The sequence below is a fragment of the Podarcis bocagei genome (assembly GCF_964188305.1).
Source record: "Podarcis bocagei genome assembly, chromosome: 2".
NCBI lineage: Eukaryota > Metazoa > Chordata > Lepidosauria > Squamata > Lacertidae > Podarcis > Podarcis bocagei.
In genome coordinates, this window is record NC_138126.1 from 82,012,936 (window position 1) to 82,037,301 (window position 24,366).

General features: G+C 46.4%; 3 protein-coding genes and 1 long non-coding RNA gene across 4 annotated transcripts in view; all 4 read left to right on the forward strand.

The window, feature by feature from the left end:
- The window catches only part of AFAP1L1 (actin filament associated protein 1 like 1), a 76,148-nt gene extending 73,160 nt beyond the window's left edge, over window positions 1–2,988 (forward strand). The window contains exons 18-19 of the mRNA XM_081178423.1: window positions 249–377; window positions 1,357–2,988. Of these exons, the coding sequence (XP_081034549.1) occupies window positions 249–377; window positions 1,357–1,380 (153 nt within the window). The 3' untranslated portion in view covers window positions 1,381–2,988. The remainder of the gene's footprint in view (window positions 1–248; window positions 378–1,356) is intronic.
- Window positions 2,989–6,764: 3,776 nt separating this feature from the next.
- GRPEL2 (GrpE like 2, mitochondrial) lies at window positions 6,765–14,456 on the forward strand. The gene is made up of 4 exons (XM_081178940.1): window positions 6,765–6,922; window positions 11,203–11,359; window positions 12,802–12,883; window positions 13,225–14,456. Exons 1-4 carry the CDS (start codon window positions 6,834–6,836, stop codon window positions 13,575–13,577), a joined length of 681 nt encoding a protein of 226 aa, XP_081035066.1. The 5' UTR covers window positions 6,765–6,833; the 3' UTR covers window positions 13,578–14,456.
- Window positions 14,457–14,461: 5 nt separating this feature from the next.
- On the forward strand, window positions 14,462–15,835 carry LOC308578616. The gene is made up of 2 exons (XR_014004037.1): window positions 14,462–14,976; window positions 15,009–15,835. It is a non-coding gene; the product is annotated as an uncharacterized lncRNA (long non-coding RNA).
- Window positions 15,836–16,981: 1,146 nt separating this feature from the next.
- PCYOX1L (prenylcysteine oxidase 1 like) lies at window positions 16,982–24,271 on the forward strand. Its single transcript, XM_081178595.1, has 6 exons — window positions 16,982–17,345; window positions 19,492–19,698; window positions 19,879–20,053; window positions 20,215–20,426; window positions 20,596–20,736; window positions 22,840–24,271. The coding sequence occupies exons 1-6, from the start codon at window positions 17,234–17,236 to the stop codon at window positions 23,496–23,498; spliced, it is 1,506 nt and encodes a 501-aa protein (XP_081034721.1). The 5' UTR covers window positions 16,982–17,233; the 3' UTR covers window positions 23,499–24,271.
- The last annotated feature ends 95 nt before the right edge of the window (window positions 24,272–24,366 follow it).

A 24,366-nucleotide genomic window follows, 5' to 3' on the forward strand; every position in this document is an offset into this window, starting at 1 on the left:
TTTCCACCGAACCTCAGAAGACAGGAGCCAGCTCCACAAGGGCCTCTAATGATTGTCTTCATTGACAGGTAGATTGGTATGAGAGAAGGCAACCCATCCTACTTAGCTTTCCACCCCTGTTTTCTCTTTCACAGAGGCTATTAATGCCGCCCAAAATACATTTTAGCAGTAGAACCTGGTTTCTCTAGTATCTCCCCCTGCTTGAGTCTCTGAACAACTTCTCAGTTTCTTGTTACGTTTCTTTGCAGGAGCCTGCGCCCCAGTCAAGTGGAAGCCAACCTGAGCACTTGGTCCCGGTTAACTGCGCAGCGGAAATGAGGAAGCGAAGCCCCTCCCTCCTTCCTGCCCACAAGGGGAATGTGCTGCAGAAGGCCAAGGTACAGCCGGCTCTGCTCTGCTCCCCTAGCTGGGTGCCAGCATTATACTCCCTCCTCATTGCCTCTCCCAATATCTTCAGGACTCACACAGGGGTAGGGGACATCAGGCCTGGGGGCCAAATGCAGCCCTCTTTATCTGGCCCTTGAGACCCTTCCCCAGTGGCGTAGCGTGGGTTGTCAGCACCCAGGGCAAGGCAAGTAATTTGCACCCCCTAACCCGTGGATTTGCGCCCCCTAACCCTAACCCCCAGATGTTGCGCCCAGTGCGGCCGGCCCCCCCTGCACCCCCCACGCTACGCCACTGCCCTTCCCAGGCCACACCTGCTTTGCACAGGCTACACCTCTCATAAGCCTTGCTCCTCATCGATCTTGGGTGTTTTTCCTTGGCTGGGATGTGTCTCCAAACTCTGATAATGCCTCTGGAAGGTGAAGAGGCATGTTTGAACGTGTGTAGAAACAAAGCAATTTACTGTGCAAAGGTAAAATTCGCGTGCACTGCTCTGTCCATTTTTGTCTCTGACCTGGCCCACCACCAGCATACCGCCCCCAGTAGGCTGCCCAGAAGGGATTGCGGCCCCCAGGCTGATCCTAGTGGAAGCTAAATTCTTTGACAAGGGTGTTGTGGCATATATATCATATGTTAGTGTGTACTACAGAGTGTAAACTGCAGTTGCCCTTGAGCGTAGAATCTTCCTTTCACAATTTCCCAGCACAGAGGCCTGATCTGGATGGGGGCCTTGGTGGGGGGAATCCTAACCCTGCTGCAGTCCTGATCCAGATCTTTCCCTCTCCTGGTCTGCTCCAGCGATTTGTAAAAGTAAAATCCTGCAATTAATGGCAAACCACAAGACTCATTGGAACCGGGCCCCAAACCTCCAGAACCCCACTTTGGAACCAGGGCTCAGCAGTCTCTTTCTAGCCTTCATATCTCCTTTGCAACCCAGGACTCATCAGCTCCGCTATTTCTCCCTCTTTCTAGGAATGGGAAATGAAGAAATCATAAAAGGGCCTCCATCTCCGGGAAGAACCCCTCTTGAGCATTGGGACACATTTGGGAAAGGCTAGAGCAGTGCAAGAGCCTCTCATCCCTCAAGGAAACTGCAGAAGGGTGCTGGGGGACTTGGTTCTTCAGCAGGGAGAGCACCCACCCTCCTGCAAATGAAGGATTACCAAGCAAAACTGATGTGGGTGAAAGGGGAGGGAAGGGGGAGTTTGGGAAGCAGGGTGGGTAAGGGAAATCCTTTCAAGGATGTTGGGTTTTTTAAGTGTGTCCTCAGAATTCTCCCCTTTGAGTGGCTTGTGAGGAGCACCTCAAATAGATCTGGCATGCCAGCTGTCTAGATTTTGCTCTTGGTTAATGAAATTAGCGAAGAGCCATTAAAAAATTGGAACGTAGATACTTTGGTCTGGTGGGGAGAGATGATGATGATATGGTTCGGAGATCCTCACTCATTCATGTCAGCCAAAGACCTTGGGCAAGTCACTTCTTCACCTTTCTTGCTGCAGCTCCTCTCTTGTGTTGGAAACCAGGTGAGTGTTCCTCACCACAAGGAAACGAGGCATGACACACAGAAGTGCCTTGCAATTGATTCTGTCGAAAGATGCTCTTTGCAGCCCTTGACACTGTCAGCCTGCTTCCCTGTCCTGCTCTCTGCCAAACCAGATCAAGGCTGGTTGACTTAGGCCCAGAGGCAAGGGCCCAACAGGGAGAAGACATTGTCCACGTGGTGGTTGAATTTAAATCTCAGGGCTTTTCATATTGACCTGTGCCAGAGCACTCCTGTCAACTTCTGTAGTCTCTCCCAGGCTGTCATTTAAGCTTTTAAAATGTGTTGGAGAAGATCAATAGCTTCAGGACGGCAAGGAGTAATATCGCCTGCCCCCCCCCCCGCCCGACAGACTCTAAAAGTGCCCAAGTGTTGTAACAGATCCATTTGCCCACTCCCCCGCCTTTGCTGCACAGCAGAGCTAGACTCGCACTTGCAAGTGAGAAAGGAGAGTGAATAAATGGACTGATGTGGCTAGAGAAATGGCTTCTGCAAAAAAAAAAAATATCCCTGTTGCAGGGCTATTTTATTTCTTTAAGGGTGCTGTCTCTGGTCAGCAGAACAGTGGCTGAAGACTTTTCCCTTTCTGTCAATCAGCCACTAGAAGACAGTATGTGCATGCACTAAATAACAGACATTATGCTGCCATTTCTAAAAATCTTTCTCTCCGATCACGGGTGGGATGGGTGGGAGAGTGTTTTGGGTGGGTCTTGTTTCTGCAGTGTGGGGAGCCCAGCTGCCTTCATGTGTATAAGGTCTCTGGCCAGTTTCAGGCCTGCTTCATTCATGGAATACAAAATCTAAAACTTGAGACCTTCAGAAGAGGCCCCAAGGTGAACCCTACAGCAAACACAGTGATCCTCTTTGCTGTGTCATTCCAACAGACCAGAAGCTGTAGCGACCTACTTTTCTTTTATAGGGGGAGATGGGTAGGATGCTTATCTCTTTGTGGGTGCATATTGTGGCATACATTTTTACTATTTAAGATTTGTCTGCACTTTAAGATCTGGATCCCCTCCCTCTGCTGTCCCCCCCCCCCCAATAAAATATGATCTTTGTACAGAGCTGTATGTGTTCGTTTTTTCTTCTAAATTTCAAGGCAGTTTTGGGTTGTAAACATAGAAGTTGCAGCAACATGCGTGTTACTTATGGTTCACGTAGAAATGTATATGCATGTATTATCTATCTCCTAGGTTTTGGTAGGAGAGTGGCTGTAATACTTCACAACAACTTTGGCTCCAGCTTGATGCTTCCAAAATGGCGCAAGCTTAAGACAGAATCATGACCTTTTCTGGTTTACAGGGGGATGATATTATCTGTAACTAGAATAGACAAAGTAGAAACTATACCATCTGTATGGGAAGCCTAACCCTTAATCATAAGCATATTGATTTCAACAGAGCAAGGAACCAAGTATAATGCCAGACCCTCCAAGAGTCCCTATTTTCCAGAGGTCTCCCTGATTTAGAGAAGGCATCCCGGCTTCTGATTTGATCCCAGAATGTCCCACTTTTCCTTAAAGGTAAAGGTAAAGGGACCCCTGACCATTAGGCCCCGCCGTGGCCAACTCTGGGGTTGCGGCGCTCATCTTGCTTTATTGGCCTAGGGAGCCGGCGTACAGCTTCTGGGTCATGTGGCCAGCATGACTAAGCCGCTTCTGGCGAAACAGAGCAGCGCATGGAAACACCGTTTACCTTCCCACCGGAGCGGTCCCTATTTATCTACTTGCACTTTGACGTGCTTTCAAACTGCTACGTTGGCAGGACCAGGGACCAAGAAACAGGAGCTCATCCCGTCGCGGGGATCTGACGACCTTCTGATTGACAAGACCTAGGCTCTGTGGTTTAACCCACAGCGCCACCTGCGTCCCACTTTTCCTTAGGATGTCCCTATTTTCATTGGAGAAATGTTGGAGGGCATGGAGTTATTTGACTCCCGAGCTGTCTAAAGGCAATTCTGTAAAGTTAGGGCCACCCAAAATGTTACAAAATAGTGATCAAGTTTTCCAGTTCTCCCAAAGTCCTCATTATTTTGGATACCTAAAAAGACAGAAGAAGGGCAGGGCGAGGGGATCGGCTTGATGTTGTAGACACTTTAAGATGGTTTGTAGGAGGAGATTGTAGGTTGAAACTGGATTAGGTCATGTGGGGGGTAAATGAGAGGGGTGAGGAAAGAGTAGGAACATGACTAAATCAGGACAGAAGTCCTAAAGATTGCAATGTAAGCTGTGTACACACTGCATTTTTTTTTCAGGCTCCCGTGTTCTCCCATTGCTGGTGTTGGAAGCAGAGTATACCTGCCATTTGCCACATTAGCCACCTGTATCCTGTACAGTGCTACCTCGGGTTACGAACTTAATTCGTTCCGGAGGTCCATTCTTAACCTGAAACCGTTCTTAATCTGAGGTGCGCTTTCGCTAATGGGGCCTCCTGCTGCTGCCACGCCACTGGCATGCAATTTCCGTCCAGAGTTTGTAACCTGAAGTGTTCGTAACCCGAAGCATTTGTAACCTGAGGTCCCACTGTAGTTTCTTGAAAAATGATGCTTTTTGGTGTGCTTTCCCTCAAGCCAGCTTCTCTCTGATTTTGAAACATGAGCCATGGGATACAGCCATCACACATGCACAGATGACAGCTTCACTGAAATGGAGGTTCTTTTGGGGGGGGGGTATTGCATGCACAGGAAAACAAATTGGGCGATGCCCATCACGTGAAGACATCTCACAACATAACAATGCAACTTGAAAGGCAGCAAGGGGAAACTACCTTGCTGTGTTTTAGGTTGTTAATGTGTACATAGCCTTAGTTGAAGAAGAAGAAGAGTTTGGATTTGATATCCCGCCTTTCACTCCCCTTCAGGAGTCTCAAAGCGGCTAACATTCTCCTTTCCCTTCCTCCCCCACAACAAACACTCTGTGAGGTGAGTGGGGCTGAGAGACTTCAAAGAAGTGTGACTGGCCCAAGGTCACCCAGCAGCTGCATGTGGAGGAGCGGAGACACGAACCCGGTTCCCCAGATTACGAGACTACCGCTCTTAACCACTACACCACACTGGCTCTCTGGTTGCCTTTTCTTCTTGTTCAAATAACTCCCAAAATCTCTTCTGACTGTGCTTATCTGGAATTTCACAGGTATACTGCGTGTGATTCTTGCTAGTAATAGATTTAAGCCGCTAAATGTTGACCTGTTAAATGTTACCTAAATCTTAGTAGTAACATTTTTATGAGTTCAAATGTTATTTAATATATTTAATATCTTAGAAAGAAAAATATGTTACTTCTGTATTTGAGTTCAACAGAATGATTTCATGCATGTATATATATGTCTCCCTGCATTCAATAAGGCTTTATCCCAGTTCCAGAATCTCAAGAAAGGACCATGTCCACCTGTAATTACAGTGGCTAGCAAGAGTTCTCATATAATGTCCTCTCCGTTACATTTTGATCCATATAGTCAAGGTAACATTATGGGGTCATAAAGATTTGAAAACGGAGAGGCAGACTTCTTATGGAAGAAGTGTGATCTACACATTAGATCACTTAACAAGACCAGATGGGGGATTTTTGCTGTTTTCAATTTTGTAGTCTAAATATTGGTAGTGTTAAATGGCAGTATTGCATTGTCAACTACAGCAGTTTTAGAGTCTATTTTGGATCATTAGCTCTGAGTGACTCTGCATCTCCTGTAGTGCTGGAGGAAATAAATGGATCTTTCATGTTATAAAGTGAATGTCCAGGATCTTAATCAAGTGTGTTCACGACAGCTCAATCAATGAAAAGTTGCTTTAGTGTTTATATATAGTCTTTCTTTAGATTTTAAATTTAGACTGAGTAAACAATTCTCCCCCTCCCCGCCCTATATTGGACTCCACAGAGCCTTTATAGGAAGGAACTGGCTAATTCAGATAAATATTGCTGATGTAACGCAGAAAACACTTCTGTGAGGCATATGATGTGGGCATTTGTGAATCCTTTCTTTCTGGTCAGAAATTATTCGTCATATTAACCTTGCCTTGGATAAATCCTTGATTTATCCATATTTATAAATATGGTGTGGGGGACTGAGGACAAATTCTGCAAGCCCTCATGATGTTTGAGAGACTTATGCTTCAAGACTGGAAGGACAAAGACCCACCATCTACTACTCAGTGGTCTGCGAAGATCTTGCAGCCCTTTCTACATCACTCTTATTTCAATTCCCATTTGAACAGCCTAGATTGATCTACACATCTGAGTGAAGAGTAACAGAATATTCATATTAACGTCAGCTGCCAGTGCCTTTTTTCTTTTTTTAAAAAAAAAAAGTTTAAGAAGGTCCAAGCAGCATATAAATTTGGTTAAGTAAATTATTTCCTTTTGCTAATTTGCAAATAAAAATTTAAAAATATATAAAAGATAAAGAATTGTAGCCTGGAGAATTAGAAAATGCTTAACTAGATTTGAAACAATGTTGACAGAGTATGAGGTGCTTTCAGCCGATACGGAGGGGGTGCAGGTCTCCCGTGTTCGTTTTCTGGTAGCTCACTGGATACACAGGCACAGAAATAAATAAATCTCCAGGCTGGGAGATGCCAAACGGCTTGTTACAGCAGAGAAGGCGCCTTGCGCGTGGAGATGCAACAGCCAAGTGCCCTTCTCATACAGGCGTGACCCCGGCAACTCCTCTCGCTCACTGGTTCCGTGGGCAAGATTCTTGCATGGCAGATAGTTGGGCTAGATGACCCTCCGCATCCCTTCCAACTGTATGATTCTGAAAGGCGAGGCCCTTTTTCGCTGCAAGGAGGGCGGGCGGGAGCGAGAGGCCGCGGTGCCTGACGGGAGTTGTAGTCGCCGCCGCCGCCCTTGTCTCCTCCCACCGTCGGCGCCTGGCGGTCCAGTGTCGGCCACGCTTCGTCCGTCGGCGGGGCAGCTATGGCAGCAGCAGGCAGGTCGGCGCGGGCGGCGGGGCGCTGCTTCAGCCCCCTGCTCCAGTTTAGCCACCATCACTTGCGCTACGACAGGTACGTGGGGCGGGTGGGGGGCTGGCTGAAATGGGCTCCTTTCCAATCCTCCTCCTTCCTCAGCCGAGCCGTCGCCCTCTTCCCCCCGTGGGTGGCGGGCAATGGCGAGCCCCTGCGCAGGCCGCCGAGGACTGGATCCTCTCCTTTTTCTGGCTCTTCCCCCACTTGCACCTCGCCTTTGGGGGGGGGATATTAAGGCACCCACCCCCCAAAGATCTATAGCGGGGGACCTACCTGTGTGTAGCCACCGCTGCCATGTAGTTTTCCCGGGGCGGCGCTCTTTTTTGGCGGGGCTGGGGAAGTTCTGCTGCATTTTGCTTTAGATCAGTGGTTCCCAACCTTTTTTTGGCCATGCCCCACCTAAGCATCTCTAAAATCCTGATGCCACTCCACTTGTGACATATACTTCTGATTGTTCAAAAAATGAACTCCTATTTACGTGGAGGAAGCCCAAAATGCCATTAACTGTTAACAACTCGTTCTCGAATTTCCCCCCTTAAAAATCAAATTGCCCCTCGTTGGTAACCGCGGCTTTAGATCCTCTCCTCTTTTTGCTGCCCCCTTCATGCAGCTCTTGGGAATTTGCGATGTCTCTCCCAGATTCCCTCCCTGGAGGTGATTTTTTCTCGCCTGGAGGTGTGTTAGCACCCAGAAGGTGCCACGGCACCCAGGCACTCAAAATGGGCTCTCGCGGTGCTTTTTATGTAGTATTTTTAGATCAGTGCGTCTCTGAGGATTGCACCCAATTTTGTGCCTTTTTCTCTGTGTCTCTCTTTTTTCTCCTCCAGTGAAGGGAGAATGAAGGCATCCTGGTGGAGTTTCCTTTCTGTGCAGCTGATAAGAGAGATACTGAGAAACTCTCAGTTACTGAGATGATAAGAAAGCCCTGTGGGGGTCGGGCCAAAGGTTGATTTAGTTCAGCGTCCTGTTTCAAACAGGAGATGCCAGGGGTTCCCAAACTGTGGCCTGCGAACCACTTCATTCAGGTGGTCTGCAGCTTGTCTGTGAAAATACAGTAATAAGTCATACAGCACCTAGCATGTTACAATTGCTATAACAGGTGGAGGAATTGTAAATTGGGTCTCCAAGCCGCTCAGCAATTTTCAAGTGATCTGTGGGGGTAAAGGTTTGGGAACCACTGGACTAGATATTTCCAGGATGCCACAAGAAAAAAATCATTAGACTTTTTCCTTTTGACCCTAAGCAACTGGCTTGTTTGCCTTGTAGTCCTCTTTTAAAGGTCCTGGAGTCTGGCTGTCTGGCAATTATATTGGCAGACTGGTACCTCCATTTTGAATATTTTATTAATGCTTTAATTTTTATTGTTTGTTTTAATATTGTATAGAAGTTTGGAATGTCTATGTATGTTGCCTTGGAATCCCTTGGATGAAGACATGGGTTAGACATTTTCAAAGAAGGTCATAGTTTGCAGTGGGGATAAGGGGGTGTGGAGTGGGCGGAAGATGCTGGACTTCACTGACTCATGAGTAAGATGCAATCCGAGTAGCATGAGGATTTCATATCTATAGTTGATGCTTGATTTGTTAGCTATTCTTAGCCCAGAACATGTACACACACACACACAAACACACACCATCTAAGGAAGTGATCTCATAGTAAATTCCATAGCTAAACTTTGTAGTTTGTGCAGAACTTTGTAGAGCAGTACCTCCAGGGATGAATAACCAGCATGTGAGAGATCTGTGTCCTGTTCAAATACTGTCATCAGCTGTGTCATCAGTGCATCTGATTTTGTTAGTAACTTGGTTCTCAGTACAATTTTATAGTTTCCTGTGTGGTGTTTTTATCTCCCTATTGCACCATTCTTTTTATGGGAGTGTTCAGTGAGGCAGGTTACAACAAAGAGAATTTATCAAGCATCACTGAAATGCAAATGAACAATATTTAAAAAAACCCTATAACCCACTAATATGTTGATCTGGTCTTTTTGAAACAGTAGCAGCAGACGTTCATCCTAACTAATAGCACAATGTTGAGAAAGCATGTTGGAATAAAATGGTGTTCTTCACTGTCTGCCGAAAAGCAGGCAGTGCTCTTCCCTTGGGGGGGGGGCATTCTAAATATTGTTGATGTTTCTGGGCAGGCCTCATTCATCTGTTGTACAACCATTAGTGAGGGACCCCCCAAAAAAGGCTTATAAAGTGGAATAGAGTTCTTGAACAGTTCTTTGTAGGGGGAAGCAGGAACAGCTGGCACAGTGATTATGTCTAACAGTGCTGCCACTGTCACTTACAGTGGAGCCAAAGCAGTTCACCTCCTGCTGCAGCCACACATCCCTGACCTTGCTGCTAACCTGCCCTACTCCGGGAGCAAATTGCTTACCGTTGGAGCTAGTAAAGGGTCCATGTAATGTCATCTGATGTCACCTTACTTCTGGACTGACTTCATGGGCAGCCCAATGCAGAGGATGGTACAGAACTAGTCTAGCTTGGAAGTGATTATGGCTGAAAGACGAAGGAAGGTTTTGATTTGAATGGTCTGTCCACTGAGTTTTGGCCTTCTTAATGAGAGATTTGTTAACAGAACCCACTGTCTAGTTGAAGAGAATGGTTCATCATTCCTAAATCTGTTGTCATTCAGGCAAGTGCTTTCAGAAGCTGTTTCCTTCCTTCCTTATGCAATGTTTGTGTACACCCACAGCTAAGAGGAGAAAATGTCACTCAGGAAGCATATGCCACTCAAATGCTGCAATTCTGCTGTCTAGGTAGGTCCTTTTGATCCCCTAATGCGTGTGTCACTTTTCAAAGGCAAAGACACTACCCAGCTCTTTTAAAAAAATAAATTAATAGAGCATGGGTTTGGAGATTATTTATTTCAAGCAGCAGAGTCACACACTCGCTGCCCAACCCAGCACTTCAACAAGAAGTGAAACTTCCTTTCCCCACCCCTGTCCAAATCCAGCTCCATGAATCACTTCTGGGTGGGTGGGTGGAACACAGCCCCCGCTCTCTTTGGATGTGGAGTATACCTACCTGTCAGGGGTGCTAATACAGATCCCTCCCTGCTTTCTGGAATCCCTGCAAACAGTTTAACAATGGCAGCATATGCTTTCAGTTCTTCTTTGCAAGCAGCATTCACTATAAACCCCAAACCTGGTATTCCCTCAAAACCTATGCCAAATTTTGTGTTGTTTTGTGCCACAAACACTACATTTTATGCTTCTGCCCACAACTGTGTACCACTGTATCAAATCAGAATTTGTAGTTAACACCCCAAAACACAGCACTGTTGGATCATCTCCAAACATAGACATCAGTCCTCTTTTCACATGTACTTCAGATAGTAGAGTCAAGCGTTAGGGCAGCAAGATTCATTCAGAGCTTGGCAATATATTAAAAATGCTGGCAAAGCATTGAGCCCTGTTCACCTAAAGAGGAAAGAGTAGAGTTTTGTTTATAATAGAAACATGGGACCTGCGGCCATTCAGTCACTACTCTACTCCAACTCCCATAATCCTTGCTGGCTGGGGCTGATGGGAGCCCAGCTGGGCCCCTCTTTTATGATTTTACAGTTTGCATATTAGCAACAGCACAGCTCTGAGTTTTCCCTTACGGGCAAAAAACAGCTTGCATGTCTGCAAAACTGCCCCAGATACTTTTCAGGTGAGGGCATTCAGATCAGCTGAACAATAGTGTACACAGTCAGCTATGATATGTGGCATGTTGCCAACACCCAGAATGAGGTGATTTCAAAGAGTCTTTGTCCTGCAAAACATTCTTGCTATAACTAGCATTGATACAAAAAACCTGACCTGGCTTCCCATGCTGTTGAACACAAAGTGTAGCAAATGGCTGGTTCACCAAGCTCCCTCTGTAATCATATTCATACACATGCTGTAAATGCTAAAGGGATGGGCACAATGTAAGTTCTCTTCTTACTTGCCAACCAGCATTTAATGTCACAGAGAAGTGGCTTTAAAAAGTGGGGCAGGGAGCAAGTTTTTCCGCTAGTCAAAGGCACCCGGATCAAGTTTTCCAACCTATATGCAAAAGGCTGTTGCTTTTCAGTCTTTCTCCTTCACAGGATTGGGAGAGAGATTAATCTTTTATCTGCTGGAAGAAGGTGTGAATAAAAATTCCCACCCAATAGCACAAGACTGAGGCCTGTGTTCCCTTGACCTGGACCACTGCTGCCTCCACCCAAGTCCTGAAGGTGGGAAAACACAAGGCTGGAGCTAGCTGATACATCAGTATTTTAAACAGACACCTTTGAAAGTGTTCCTGCTTCTCTCCTCATTGTTTGTCACTGTCTTGTTTCAGAGGCTTGTCCTTTGCCTTCAGCACTGCGGCACAGCAGAGGAGCACAGGCGATGACTGTGGTCCAGAAGACCCTCCTGATGAGCCTAGACATCTCCTGAACGAGAACAGTTTAGAGCTCAAAGCCACCAAATTGGAAGAACAAGTCCGTGTCTTAACAGTATGTATCGTCCTTAACTTGGCCGTTTGCCCTAACACATTTTTTTTAAGGTTTCAGCTTTTGTGTGTCTTAAATACCCAGTCCCAAAGTCTACAGCATGCAGTAGTCAAAAGATCGGATTAGTAGAATTAGATAGCATCCCCTGCTGCCACTCTTCCCCTGCAACTCCTGCAGCATAACTCCTTCCACTGTTGCCAGCCTCCTCCTCCTCCTCCAGGAAGGCTAGCTGGTGGTGAAAGCAGATCAGAACAAGTGTCTGTTTGTTTGGGTCCCTTCCGGCTGGTAGAGAAAAGGGAGGATGACGACAAAGCTCTACCAGTAAGATGTCAGTTCCAGGGGGCCCTGCCAGGGTGCGCAGGCCTCAGCATTTGCCTGACCAGGCTGAGAGCTGACACTAGGCCTGGTGTACAGCACTGCAGCCGTCATTGTTATGTGCACTAAATTTACTCTTAAGCATTTTATAAATATAACCAGGCTATTTATTGTGTGTCCGTTACTTTTCCAAACATAGAGCTAGGACAATAGTCAAAAGATTCCAGAACAGCAGATACCCAGCTGGTGACATCTCTAGTGACCATCACTGCTGCCTGCCTGGGCTCTTTAAAGAGGGGCCAGGCAGAAGGAACAACTCCAAACTGTTGTTTTCCACACAGGGCGAAAGCACCGTTCTGTGTAGCAGTGCCTGTCCTTCCTGTCATCCACTAAATGCTCACTGTGATGGGATGTGTTTGTGCACTCACAATCCATCAGTATTCAGTAAGCAAGGGGGAAGTCTACATGCACACTCTCCGGATAGCATGAGCAACAGTGTCTAGAGACTGTCATTAGACTTTTTCCTGTGCTCAGCATAAGGGGGGGCAATGGCGGCAGACTATTTTTGCTTAGACAAGCCTATCCAGACAAGCAGACTGTTGATATGTGTGCTTCATCTGGTTCTCAGCTGATTTTAGTTGTTATTATTTTTTAATATTTTAAGTAGTTGCTTTTAACTGTGTTTTTACTGATAATCTTAGGGTTTTTGTCTTTTTGTACACTGCTTTAAGGTTTTATTACCGTCAAGCTGTATATACATTTTGCGAAATAAATGTAATAAATAAGGCATGTTAGTAGATGCTGCTTTCACATTTTCCCATTTTCTTTCTGCTGCATAAGTATGCATGCATGTACATCTGCTGTAGCTATTCCTTGCCATTGTTTGTTAGTTGAAGAGGGTAATGAAGTGGGGTGGGGAGATCTTTAGGTCTTTTTCACTACGGCCCATTCATTTCAGCAGGAAGTCACACAGGCAATGTGTTTTATCTAAGAGCAGCAACTGAAGGCTGTGTATGTCAAGCAAAGCTGCCCTCAACCCTCGTGGTCCAGGCTTGCAGCATTATAGATGGCTCATTGACCTGTTGCTTTGGGTGGTGTTCTTGTCTGACTCTGCTTCTTACTATGTGCAGGAACGGTACCAACGAGCCCTGACAGATTCTGAAAATGTTAGGCGGAGGACGCAGAAGTTTGTCGAGGATGCTAAGATATTTGGTGAGTAAAAAGGGTGCTAGTATTGTGCAGAGCTTGTACCTACCACCCCATGTGCTCTGCTTTATTTGTTTATTTAAGGCATTTATATACCACCCTTCAAAATGTTTATCTCAGGGTGGTTTATGTTGCAAATAAAATCAATGAGCAAATAACACAAACGTTAATTAAAACAGCAATACATCTATCAGGTGTTTTTTTTTAAAAAAAAGGTTTGACTGTCAGTATTTGCTGTACCTTGATTGTTCTTTTATACAGAGAATGTTATAAGGACTGAGACTCTAATGCATTGTGTCTGCCCTTTGAACAAGTCATCCTCACCTTTCTGATCTATGTATCTATAGGCATCCAGAGTTTCTGCAGAGACCTGGTAGAAGTGGCAGATATCTTGGAGAAGACCACCGAGAGTACCACAGGGGGAGAACACGATGACCCAACTCTGACTCTCAAGAAGATATGCGAAGGCTTATCTCTCATAGAGTCCAAACTGCAAAGCATATTTGTGAAGCATGGCCTGCAGAAAATGAACCCCATTGGTGGCAAATATGACCCCTACGATCATGAAATAGTCTGTCATGTGCCAGCAGAGGAAATGCAGCCAGGCACTGTGGCATTAGTGACTCTGGATGGTTATAAACTTCACGGCCGCACTATTAGACATGCGCATGTAGGTGTGGCAGTAGAATCACACGAATGAGGTGGACACGTTTTATAAATACTTGAGACCTGAATGGACTGATTTCTCTGTCCACGTGACTGTTGCTGCTATAGTATGGATTTTTATTTATTAAGCCAAATTTGTTACCTGCTGGCCTCTCAGGATGAGTTGCAATGGCCTGATCTTCACTTCCAAGACGTACAGCTAATTTAATATTACTTGTTCTGTGTCATAAATGGTGTTTGTTCCCCCCCCCCAGCTGTTTCTCAGTCAGAGGTAGTGCTGCGACTTTTCTGACTTTCCATTAAATTCTGTTGTGGGTTTTGAGGGGAAGGAGGACTCCTAATAATTCCTAATAAGGGAAGGGCCATAATTCCAAGAAGGGAAGGGAAGTAGCTCAGTTGTAGACCAATGTTGTATGCAGAAGGTACCATTTTGGTCCCTGGCATCTCAAGGCAATATTCAAAATACTGAAACCAGTCAGGGTAGACAAAGGGGTAGTCCTCCAGGATGCTGTGGAATGCAGCTCCTATCAGCCCCAGACAGCATGAGTAATGATCAGGGGTGATGGGAGCTGTAGTCCAGAAGGTTGACTACCCATGGTGTAGATAATACTGACCAGTGGTCTGACTTGGTATAACTTTCTGTGTTCTTACAAATGCACTCTGCTTTCCTTGAATTTTGGTTCAGCTGCTGCAACCTCTGCTTTTCTATATGTAAAGTGGGAATATGATACCTGCCTACCTCCCAGAAATGCTACAATTATTTATCAGCTGTAAAGCATTTTGAAAACAAGTGATGAGTAGTGTGAAGGGGCTTTGATACCCAGCAGAAGTGTGTCTGGAGGTGTTAATTTGTAAATTCTTTCTGCAGTTGGAGATCTTCCTCAGGTTACTTGGCTATTTCAACCCTGTGAAATCTCCAGATGGCACTGTGAAAAATCTGGATTCGGAGACTACTAGATTAGACATCAAAATATATGATTTGTTTTTTATTTAGCATTTTTTTAAAAAAAAAGAGAAAGTGTCTATGCAAAGTGTACTTCAGCTAATTTCAGTAAAAATAGCAAGAAAATGATCAGATCAGAGTTTCAGCCTAAGTTTTAAGGGGACTTCCAGCTAGAGAATAAATTGGTATCATTCTGTAAACAAGTGGATGCTTGATTCTGATCAGTTTTTGTGTGACAGGTAAGCTAAACATGCAAGCGTGAAAAATCCTAACTCTATTTGAGAGACGATTGAGGTAACCCAACATGTTGGCTTCATTCTGAACCCTAGGTGAAAGTTCAAAGAAATGAATCTTTGTGAGGGTGGCCTTATTTTTGACTCACACCCACTTCCTTTTTCAGAGGAGTTTTGTCCTGTCTTGCTATCTTGTCTAAGTTTGGTTAGAATTCATCAGCTGAAAGTTCCAGATGCTGCTGGCTCCCATGTTATTTGTATTAGGTTTGTCTGTACTGTCAAGAGAGAGATCTCTTGACTCTGAAATTATAAAAATGATTCAAGTTGGTATTTATTTCCAGGATTTCCTTCCTACCATATACATTCTTGTGTTAGTTAGTCAGAAAGAAGTGGTGTTTCATGTGAGCATATTCAGCAGTGGACTTTGGGCTCTCAGATTTCAGCGGCAACACTAAAATTCAGTGCCCCCTCCCACTACTTGCGCTTGATTCTACAGCATTGTTGTGGCGCCCCCTGCAGGGCGGCACCCAATATGACCAAACCAGGCACGCTACCCTAAAACCACCTCTGGCATATTCTCAGGCAGATGTACATGAACTGAATTAATCCACAAAGGGTTATCTGCATCACCAATTTGGGGGGGGGGCAACTTTGGGCTATAAGTGAATGATCCTTAGAGCAATATAAGAGATTGTTAGAGCACATTTCTAATTTAAAATAGATTTGTATTTTTTTTCCCCCAAGGCAAAAGAACAAAATATTTTTCCAGCACAGTCATGCATGTTTGCTCAGAAGTTCATAGGAAATAAGATTTAAATTGCATCTTGAACTGCAGCCTGTGAACTGAGCAAGACCCGCTGAGTACAAAGGGCTTGTTTCCAAGAAAACACACAGATTACAGTGTTTGTCTTCCAGTTGTTGACTTGCTCAAAAAAGCGGCGAGCTATTTATGTGTACAATACAAATCCATACAGTTGAATGCTGCATTTATTAAACCAAAAGTTTTTGCTTTTGCTGGGTAAGGAAGACAAATCAAGTTGTTCAGAACATAACAATGTATTGAAATCACTCTGCACCATATTCTTACAAATAAAAGTTACCTTTACAAGACTGAAACATGTGGTATTGACTTTGAATGCCTCCTAAAGAGGATGTGCCCAGTCAGAAATTTAGAAATGTTTGATTTCTTGCCATTTTGAAATCAGCCGGAATCTTGGGAAAAAGGTAATTTAACTGTGTTTGTTTTGATTTAGCATACATGCCAGAGGGGTTATATTCTGCAGGCACCATGGCAACAGCCACTATCCAATGTTTAATTTCTTCAGTATTAAATAAAAGAGCACGCTAGCCTAAAATGCACTCTGGTTAAATGCTTTGGATTATTATTAGCTCTTTGCAGGGATTCCCACAGGGCGATGTTGATGTTGTCAGCATTCATGTCACGTTTTCAGACACTTGAGTTGGTCTGCTGAAGGTCCAAGTGCCTGAAGCCAGCTCTCTCTGCTTCGCCATCAGGTTAACCAGCAGCATGTGCTGAACTCGGCAGGCAGTGCTTTTTACACTTGCAACCCGAATGTCGAAATCCCCTATTTATTCAGTGATGCCTGCACGGGAAGCTTCGAAGTGTGTGAAAAGCAAACCAACCCTTCCAAGCAAGCAGGCGCCCCACCTTGGATGTTTACACCCAAGACAGGGCTGGCAAAAATGGCACCTCGGTGGCCCACCCCTCTTAAAGCTACAGGAGATGCAAAGATGGAGATCGGCTGCAGAGTTGGGCCGTTCCCCTTGCAAGCTGAGTTCAAAAGAACCAGCACGTCTTCCTAGGAAAGGCGCGGATCCACGGCTGACCACAAAAGGCGGCAAGAGCTTCTGCTTACGGCTGCACAGTTCCCAGTTTTAAGCTTCGAAAAACAGCAAATGATGAATGGTAATTAAGCGGGGAAGCCGCATGGCAAATGAAGAACGGGGGGAAGGGAATCGGAGCAAGACTCAGAGCTGAAAGCATCGCGCTTAAGCATTTGCGCGCTTCGCGAAGAAAGCCTAACGCGGCAAACCTCGAGGCCATTGCGCGCTGCAAGCAAAGGGAAGCCCCGGTCCTCCAGGTGCGCTTCGCCTTCAACTCCCGTCAGCCCTTGCACTTCATGAATGACGGTCGAGGATGTCGGGAGTTGTAGTCCGAAAGCCTGGCGGGCGGCGGGTTCCCTGTTCGAGGTTGCATCCTCGCTCGGCTCAGAAGGGGCGTCTCTTGAAGGAGGCCGCCTCTCGCCCCTTGCACTCCGCGAAGAAGGCGGCGCTGCGAGAGGCGCAGCCAATGCCGAAGCCAAGCCCTTGCTCCCGCCTCGCTCCTTCGGGAAGCGCTGCTGGCGAGTGGACGGAGGCGAGAGGCTCCCCCGCCAGCCCCGCAACCGAGAAGCCGTCGGGCAGGCGAGCGAGCCGGACCTCGGCTGCGCGGACATGTAAACTGCGCACGTCGCGCTTTGCGTTCCCGCCTCCTGCGCCGCCGCCGCTGCCAACATGATGGCAGCCTCGCATCGGCTGCTTTTGTTGCTCACCGTGGTAGCTGTAGGGGTGATGCGGAGGGAGCCCCCCGTCGCTGCGGCAGGGGATGCTCCGCCCGGCAAAATAGGTAGGCGCTGCTGTCGAAATCACAGGCGCGCAAGCACGGGGCGCTTGGGTTTTTACGCGTCTAAGCGAGGCCTCCTGGACGGAACGGGCGTCCGTCCTGTGTGAGGTTGTCGACGGGGGTGTGCGGGAAGACAAGTGTGTAAGATACGAAACAAATAGTCCCGAGGATGAGGCTGCACGGACCTGTCAGGGCATGCAGGAGGCTAGGGCTGAATAATTGGCATTAAGGATGCTTCTGTAGTGGCGAAATAGGAAGCTGCCAGACTGTTGGTCCATTTAGCTCAGGATTGTCCGCACTGACAGGCAGCAGCTCTTCAGGCTTCCGGACGAAGACATCTCCCAGCCCTACCTGGATATGCCAGGGATTGAACCTGCTCTGCAGCTGAGTGATGGCCCTTTCCCCTTAAGCACAGGCCGTGTTTGCCTGCTAGTCACACCAGTGGCGTAGCGTGGGGAGTGCAGGGGGGGGGCCGGCCGCACCGGGCGCAACATCTGGGGGTTAGGGTTAGGGGGCGCAAATCCACGGGTTAGGGGGCGCAAATCCACAGGTTAGGGGGCGCAAATTACTTGTCTTGCCCCGATGCTGACAACCCACGCTACGCCACTGAGTCACACATTCTCCAGTATGACATTTGTCCCAGGATTCGTCATTATTGCAGTTGTTCATAATACTAGCAGCCACCATAACAAAGGCACACAAAGCCTTTGTTGACAAGAATAAGATGGCAATTTGCTCAGGGGTAGCCAGCGGATGTTGGACTTTGAGAGGCATTTGGGGCTGATTTACACAGTACAGTGGTACTTCAGGTTACAGACGCTTCAGGTTACAGACTCTGCTAACCCAGAATTAGTACCTCGGATTAAGAACTTTGCTTCAGGATGAGAACAGAAATCGCATGGTGGCGGTGCGGCGGCAGCAGGAGGCCCCATTAGCTAAAGTGGTGCTTCAGGTTAAGAACAGTTTCAGGTTAAGAACAGACCTCCAGAACGAATTAAGTTCTTAACCCGAGGTACCACTGTAGTTCTTTCTATAGCCACTCATCACCCCTGACTTCTGAACTTGAGTGAGTTTAGATAATGGGAAAGGGGGCTTCAGCTAAATATTAGGAAGGATCTCCTGGTGGTAGGGGCTGTTTGCCAGTGGAACAGAGCAGAACAGGAAGCCTTGGAAAGTCGTGGCCTTTCCTTCAGTTGAAGTTTTTAAGCAAAGGCTGGCTGGCCATATATGAGGAATGCTGCGGCAGCAGGTTTCCTGCATGGACCAGGGCTTGGACAATATGTTTTATTGCTTTATTATTATAATTAATATTCTCTTGGGAGCCACACAGAGTGGCTGGGGAAACCCAGCCAGATGGGTGAGGTATAAATTATTATTATTATTATTATTATTATTATTATTATTATTATTATTATTATTATTATTATTCCCTTAAGGTGCCTTAACTCTGTAGCTGGGAAATGTGTACCTGACCACTTTGATGAAGATTTCCTGTACTTAGTGAGCACAAAATCATCAAGAGCATTTGTTGATCTTTAAGATACCACAGGACTCGGGTCACTTTGCTAGATGCTTCCATGGCTACCATTTTGGAACCAATCAAAATCTTAAAATCATTCATGGTGGGCTTTTTCTTGCTCTGTAGGTTTTTTTTAATTAAAAGAAAATACTACTACATTTTTTGAGCATATGCAGGCAGCAGCAACTTGCCATGTAAAGTAATTGATGTGATATTTGGCATAAATCTGCAGCTTGGTACACACATCTCTCTCTCTCTCTCTCTCACACACACACACACACACAGAGAGAGAGAGAGAGAGAGAGAGAGAGAGAGAGAGAGAGAAGAGAGAGTTAACCATGTTGAGAGATTCAGATGAAAGCTTGCTGTGGCCTTCTGCAGAACTTTCCCTTGCTTCATAGCAACAGTTTTCATTTGGCGAAGAACATGTGTAAAATATCAGGCCAAATGACTGGGTTGGAAAACCTTCCTCTTCATTGTGTGGCATCCTCCCTGCAGGACAAAGGATTGTTTAAGGGTCTGTGTGTAAGATGAGCAACCTGCTGGTCCTTTGGGGAGTGGGGTGGGTGGTCGGAGGTAGGCATGCATCTACTCTGCCTTATCCTCGCCCCTCTGCTTTTGCCTTGGCAGCTGTAGTGGGAGCTGGGATTGGCGGCTCTTCGGTGGCCCACTTCCTGCAGCAGCACTTTGGGCCACAGGTGCAACTGGACGTGTACGAAAAGGACACCGTTGGGGGCCGCCTGGCCACGGTCACTGTCAACAAACAGCAGTATGAAATCGGTGGTGCCTCCATTCACTCTCTCAACCTACACATGCAGGACTTTGTTAAGCTGCTGGGTGAGTGTGGGTACAATCATCACACTGGAAACAATTGCATTCGGACCAAGTTTCGTAGCCTGTACAAAATCTGCAAAACATTGTTGTAAAAGCAGAAGGCTGCATTGCCTGTGCTCCCTGACTCATGAAAGAGGACAGAAAGTAGCCTTACTCTTCTACCTCATTGTCCCCTTATCCTAGGGCTGAAGCACCGTCGAGAATTGGCTGGGAAGAGCGCCATCTTTAGCGGGGAGCAGTTTGCCCTAGAGGAGACAGACTGGTACCTGCTGAACCTCTTCCGACTCTGGTGGCACTACGGCATGAGCTTCCTGCGCCTACAGATGTGGGTGGAGGAGGTAATGGAGAAGTTCATGAGGTATGTGACGGAGGTGGTGGAACCTCTGGAGAGGGAAAGAGGGTGGACCTCCTTCTCCTTTAAGCCCAGAAAGTCTCCAGCTAGGCTGAAGAGATGCACTGAACTTCCTTTAGATCTCCTGGCTGCTCCAGATTTGTCTCCTCCTTTTTTGTGTCCTGCAGGATCTACAAATACCAGGCCCATGGCTATGCGTTTTCTCGCCTTGAGGAGCTCCTGCATTCGCTGGGTGGGGACACGTTTGTCAACATGACACAGCGCTCTGTGGCAGAGTCCCTGCTGGAGGTGGGCATCACACAGCGCTTCATTGATGAGGTCATTGTGGCCATTCTCCGTGCCAGCTATGGCCAGTCAGTACTGGTGCCTGCATTTGCAGGTGAGTGCCACCTTTTGCTATCTTGCTGCAGACCAACCAAGCAAGGCCAAAGGTGTCTCTTTCCAGTGGAGCACAGACTGATCTCAATAGACATGTTGCCAGAGGGAATGGTGTCTTCATTACTTTATTATTATTTTGACGCCTAACCCCTCTGTATTTCTATCTTCAGGGGCCATGTCCCTAGCAGGGGCACAGGGCAACATGTGGTCTGTGGAAGGTGGCAACAACCTGGTGTGTTCAGGCTTGCTGAAGCTGACGAAAGCCAACATAATTAAGGCTACTGTGACAGCAATTTCTCTGCACAACTCAGGTAAGCTGCTCAGAGCTGAAAGAGAACCAGGATATCTTGGGTAACAGGACTGGGCACTACCTTTGCTTGAGACCTTGAAGATCAAGTCAGCTAGATCAGGGGTCACCAACCTGGTGCCCTCCAGATGTTGCTGGAGCATAACTCCCATCATCACTGACCATTGGCCATGCTGGCTGGGCAAGGACAGGGTTTGGCAAACAATGATGAGAAGGAGACCAGCTCAGATCTCCTAAGGAACTAAAACAGGGATCATCAGGGGGCCGGTCCACTGTCCCTGAGACCTTGTGGGGGGGCAGACTATATTTTTTTTTGGCGGGAGAATGAATGAATTCCTATGCCCCACAAATAACCCAGAGATGCATTTTAAATAAAAGGGCATATTCTACTCATGTAAAAACATGCTGATTCCCAGACCTTCCATGGGTCTGGGACCAGATCTGGGCCCCGGGCCTTAGTTTGCCTACCCATGAACTAAAACTTTCCAATTCAGTTGAACTTCTCTTAAGAGACCTTATTATGGACAGCAGCTGGTATACCACCAATGGCCTTGCATGGCAGGGGTGAAGTTGAGGGATCACTTTAACTTTACATTTTCTTACTTGTGTCTTGAAAATGCTTCCAAAGAAGGAGCCAGAACATGCCTGCAGACAAGAATCTGCAGGAAGTGGGTCTTGGGACCTTCTTTGCTATTCACTTGTCTCAGCGCCTTTCCAGATGATCAGTTGGTTGCACAAGAAATTATAAACAATGCGTATTTACTGCACAGACTCTGCATTTCTCCACTGTTCTGAGCACTAAAAAGTACAATATTTTATACTTGGGAAAATCCAGTGTTCTCTCTCGGTTGTGCATTCATTACCGTTGTGATTACTTTATGTAGATGTGACCAGGCAGGTGTGACAAGTTGAATTCTTTTGTGATGCAGTCAGTGAGGAGCAACAAAACTCTCTCCTTATGTACCTGGATCATTTAGTATTGGATCATTTTTTAAAAAAAAAATATGAAAAAATTCTTAAGAGGCTATGTTTTCTTCACAGTAGGAATCTTTATCAAAAGGTATTTCTCTTTAAGCACTCCCACCCTTTTCATATTCCTCATCCCTTCCTATATGTCATTATTTTTGTTAATTATATAGGCAGTAGATAATATCCAGCATTAGCCATACTCGGAGAATATCCATTGACATCAGTAGACAAGTTGTTTAAATCCATTGACATCAATGGGTATACTCTTGAGTGTGACGTAGTTGGCCTTAGCCCAATAGTGCTTGCTGAAACACATCATTGTTACATTAATTTTATTTATTAAATTTGAATGCTGCCGTATATCCATAAATCTCAGGATAGTTCGCAACATAAAATTACAGTATGAAAAACACAATTGTTCTGCTGCTGCTGCATTCACATGCTTTCATTTTATGCCACTGTGAACCTTACAGTCTCATGCTTGCTATCTCACAAGCTGTTGAGTACTGCCAGATGCTGCTGCTTGACTACAAACTCCCTTGATCCTTGACCGCTGGCCAATGCTGGCTGGGGCTGATAGGAATTGGAGTCCAATAACATCTGGAGAAGTAGCACCTTGGTCACCCTTCCTGCAGCTTATCAGCCAGATCTGGTGTTAATAGTTAACAGTGCTCCTTTCGATGGTGTACCCAAGGCTGAGACATCCGTAGACGTACACACCCTCGCTTTCATATGCTCCAGTATTTTGGTCTTGCCTAGTATCACTTGCATCTGTGTACACAGAAGGTGAGAAGATTCCCCACCTGCTTACTAGTGGACAGTCAGAAATATAGTCGCTCTTTACTCTTATATCTGTTACTTGTGCAAAATGTATATCAACTCTATGTATCTGGTCTAGCTCACCAGGCAGGGTCTGGAAGCTTAAACCAGCAACAACAAGAAAATAATAAGAAACAGAGGGGAAGGGGTTAACTAAGGAACATGGAGAACCACAGAGCCTTGGCAGATTGTTGAAGAAGCTTTCCAACTTCTAGGTCTTACCCCTTTAGCTCCTTAAAACCTTCAGCAGGATGTGAGGGTAGTTGTTGTGTATTTGAGTTGCTGTTTTGAGCGCTCTCTCTCTCTCCACTCTTTCCAGAAGGAAAAACCTTCTACCAGGTACACTATGAGGACGAGGAAGGCCAAGGCTCTAGCTTCTATGACATCGTGGTCATTGCTGCTCCACTGCATAATAACAAGAGCAACATCAGCTTCCAGAACTTTGACCCTCCCATTGCTGACTTCCCAGGGACCTTCCACACCACGGTCACTTCTGTCATCCATGGCTACCTCAACTCCTCTTATTTTGGCTTCCCAGACCCAAAGCTCTTCCCCTTTGCCAGCATCCTCACCACAGATGCTCCTGTCCTCTTCTTCAGTTCCATGGACAACATTTGCCCCGTCAACATATCCAGTACCTTCCGGCGGAAGCAGCCCCAAGAGGCAGCCATCTGGCGAGTCCACTCCCAGCACCCCTTGGAGAAGCAAGAGCTGAAGACTCTGTTCCGTTCCTACTACTCTGTCCAGGTGACAGAATGGCAGGCCTATCCTGACTATGGGTCTTCCAAGAGCCTCCCGCCCATTGTCCTCCACGATAACCTCTACTACCTCAGCAGCATGGAGTGGGCAGCCAGCTCAATGGAAATGGCTGCAGTGGCAGCCAAAAACGTGGCCCTCTTAGCCTACAACTTCTGGAATCGTGACCTAGAGAAAATAGACCAGAAGGACCTGATGCACAAAGTGAAGACCGAGCTGTGACTTTATAGCAGTTGCTGCTAGAGAAGACTTTCCAGGGAACTCTCCTTTAGTGCATGCAGGGTGGGTATTGGGGTAGGGGTGGGGGGTATTGAAGGATTACACTGGAGGCTTAGCAAGGAGAGAAACAGAAGACTTGGCATACATCCCCATGTGTCTATTGTCTACAATAAGTGCATCCCCCTTCCTGCTATGTTTCGAAGAGTCTGTGGGTCAATATCTACATGTGCCCAGCTAGTAAGGCTTCCTCTTGAAAGGGACCTGAGCTGGTTTATGGGGAGCATCATATACTGATTCCAGTCTTGATGGGCTGGTTTTCTGCTTCAGGCTAAGTGCTCCTTACCTGCTGTCCCATATCCATGCACTGCCACTATCCATGACTGTTCAGGGCAAAACTAAACCCTGTCCTAGAATGGATGGATTGCCTCCTAAGCCTCTGCAGTCCTGACTCCCAAGTTAATTTGTGTTGGCCTTTCTCTTTATGCATAGGCCTCTATACTTAAGGGAACGGGCAGAGCGCTGTCTTTGATGTGACTCCTTTTTGTGTCTTTGTGTGTTTCTGTTTTCCATCCAAAACAATGTTGTTCCTTTTGCTTTGTTGCCAAGCTTCATGAACTTGCCTCTAATTGTAGTCAGCTAGAGAGCCCTGAGTTGGGTCTCCTGGTTTTGGCTACAGCTCAGGTTCTAACACCCTTTTGACTCTGACTGCCTGTACATATGTGAAACTGCATAAACCACTGCCCTGATCACCTCAGATCCTTGCAGGTAATGGCTGATGTTGCCTTACCCTGTGTATGATTGGGGGGGAGGTGAAGGGTATAATCCCCCTAATGGCAAAAAAGCAGATGGTTTCCATTGTTTCCAAACCAGA

Coding starts and splice junctions, on each gene's coding strand:
- GRPEL2 (XM_081178940.1), top strand. CDS start 6,834: ATGGCAGCAGCAGGCAGGTCGGCGCGGGCGGCGGGGCGCTGCTTCAGC. Junction 6,923..11,202: donor CATCACTTGCGCTACGACAG/GTACGTGGGGCG, acceptor GTCTTGTTTCAG/AGGCTTGTCCTTTGCCTTCA. Junction 12,884..13,224: donor CGAGGATGCTAAGATATTTG/GTGAGTAAAAAG, acceptor ATGTATCTATAG/GCATCCAGAGTTTCTGCAGA.
- PCYOX1L (XM_081178595.1), top strand. CDS start 17,234: ATGATGGCAGCCTCGCATCGGCTGCTTTTGTTGCTCACCGTGGTAGCT. Junction 20,427..20,595: donor ACTGGTGCCTGCATTTGCAG/GTGAGTGCCACC, acceptor TTCTATCTTCAG/GGGCCATGTCCCTAGCAGGG. Junction 20,737..22,839: donor AATTTCTCTGCACAACTCAG/GTAAGCTGCTCA, acceptor CACTCTTTCCAG/AAGGAAAAACCTTCTACCAG.